We start from the raw sequence: 570 nt of genomic DNA on the forward strand, positions 1-570 counted from the left end.
CACACACACACACACACACACACACACACACACACACACACACAGACTGACCGACTGTGCGTCCGGCAGATGTTTTTTAGAGTGTCCAGATGTTGGGTTGCCAGGTCGAAGAAAGAACTTCTAGACTGACTCTCTGAGAGACATGGAGAGAGACAGAGACACAGGGAGTTAAAAGCATTGTTACAACTATGAGGTAGCCTTTCAAAGCTAGGCCCCCCTTGTACAATTATAAACGCAACATAGGTCAATAATCCTGAATGTTTCCTGATGGAATCTAAATTATATGATCACTAAATATTAACTATACATTATTGGGATCTAATGGACGAGACGCAGAGGCTGCAGGTATATTGTTGAGTAGTTTTGTGCTCGATAGCTGTGCATGTGGGCAAATACAATGACAAGGATGATATTCAGTAACATGTAAAGCCCATGTGCAGCTGTCATTTAGTACACAAATTATTTATTTTACAAATGATTGTATGTACTGCATTGTGATATGTGAATATCACCGATTCCTTACTGTAAGACACCTTCTTCTTTACCTTCTATTTTTAGAGACGTCCAAAT

General features: G+C 40.0%; 1 protein-coding gene across 5 annotated transcripts in view; it reads right to left on the reverse strand.

The window, feature by feature from the left end:
• The window catches only part of cnsta (consortin, connexin sorting protein a), a 24,849-nt gene that overhangs the window by 12,970 nt on the left and 11,309 nt on the right, over positions 1–570 (reverse strand). For all 5 annotated transcript variants that reach the window (XM_031846677.1, XM_031846676.1, XM_031846673.1 and 2 more), the window contains one exon: positions 52–133. In XM_031846677.1, the coding sequence (XP_031702537.1) occupies positions 52–133 (82 nt within the window). The remainder of the gene's footprint in view (positions 1–51; positions 134–570) is intronic.

The sequence above is a fragment of the Anarrhichthys ocellatus genome, unplaced genomic scaffold, assembly GCF_004355925.1.
Source record: "Anarrhichthys ocellatus isolate YVR2014 unplaced genomic scaffold, GSC_Weel_1.0 scaffold6, whole genome shotgun sequence".
NCBI classification, from domain to species: domain Eukaryota; kingdom Metazoa; phylum Chordata; class Actinopteri; order Perciformes; family Anarhichadidae; genus Anarrhichthys; species Anarrhichthys ocellatus.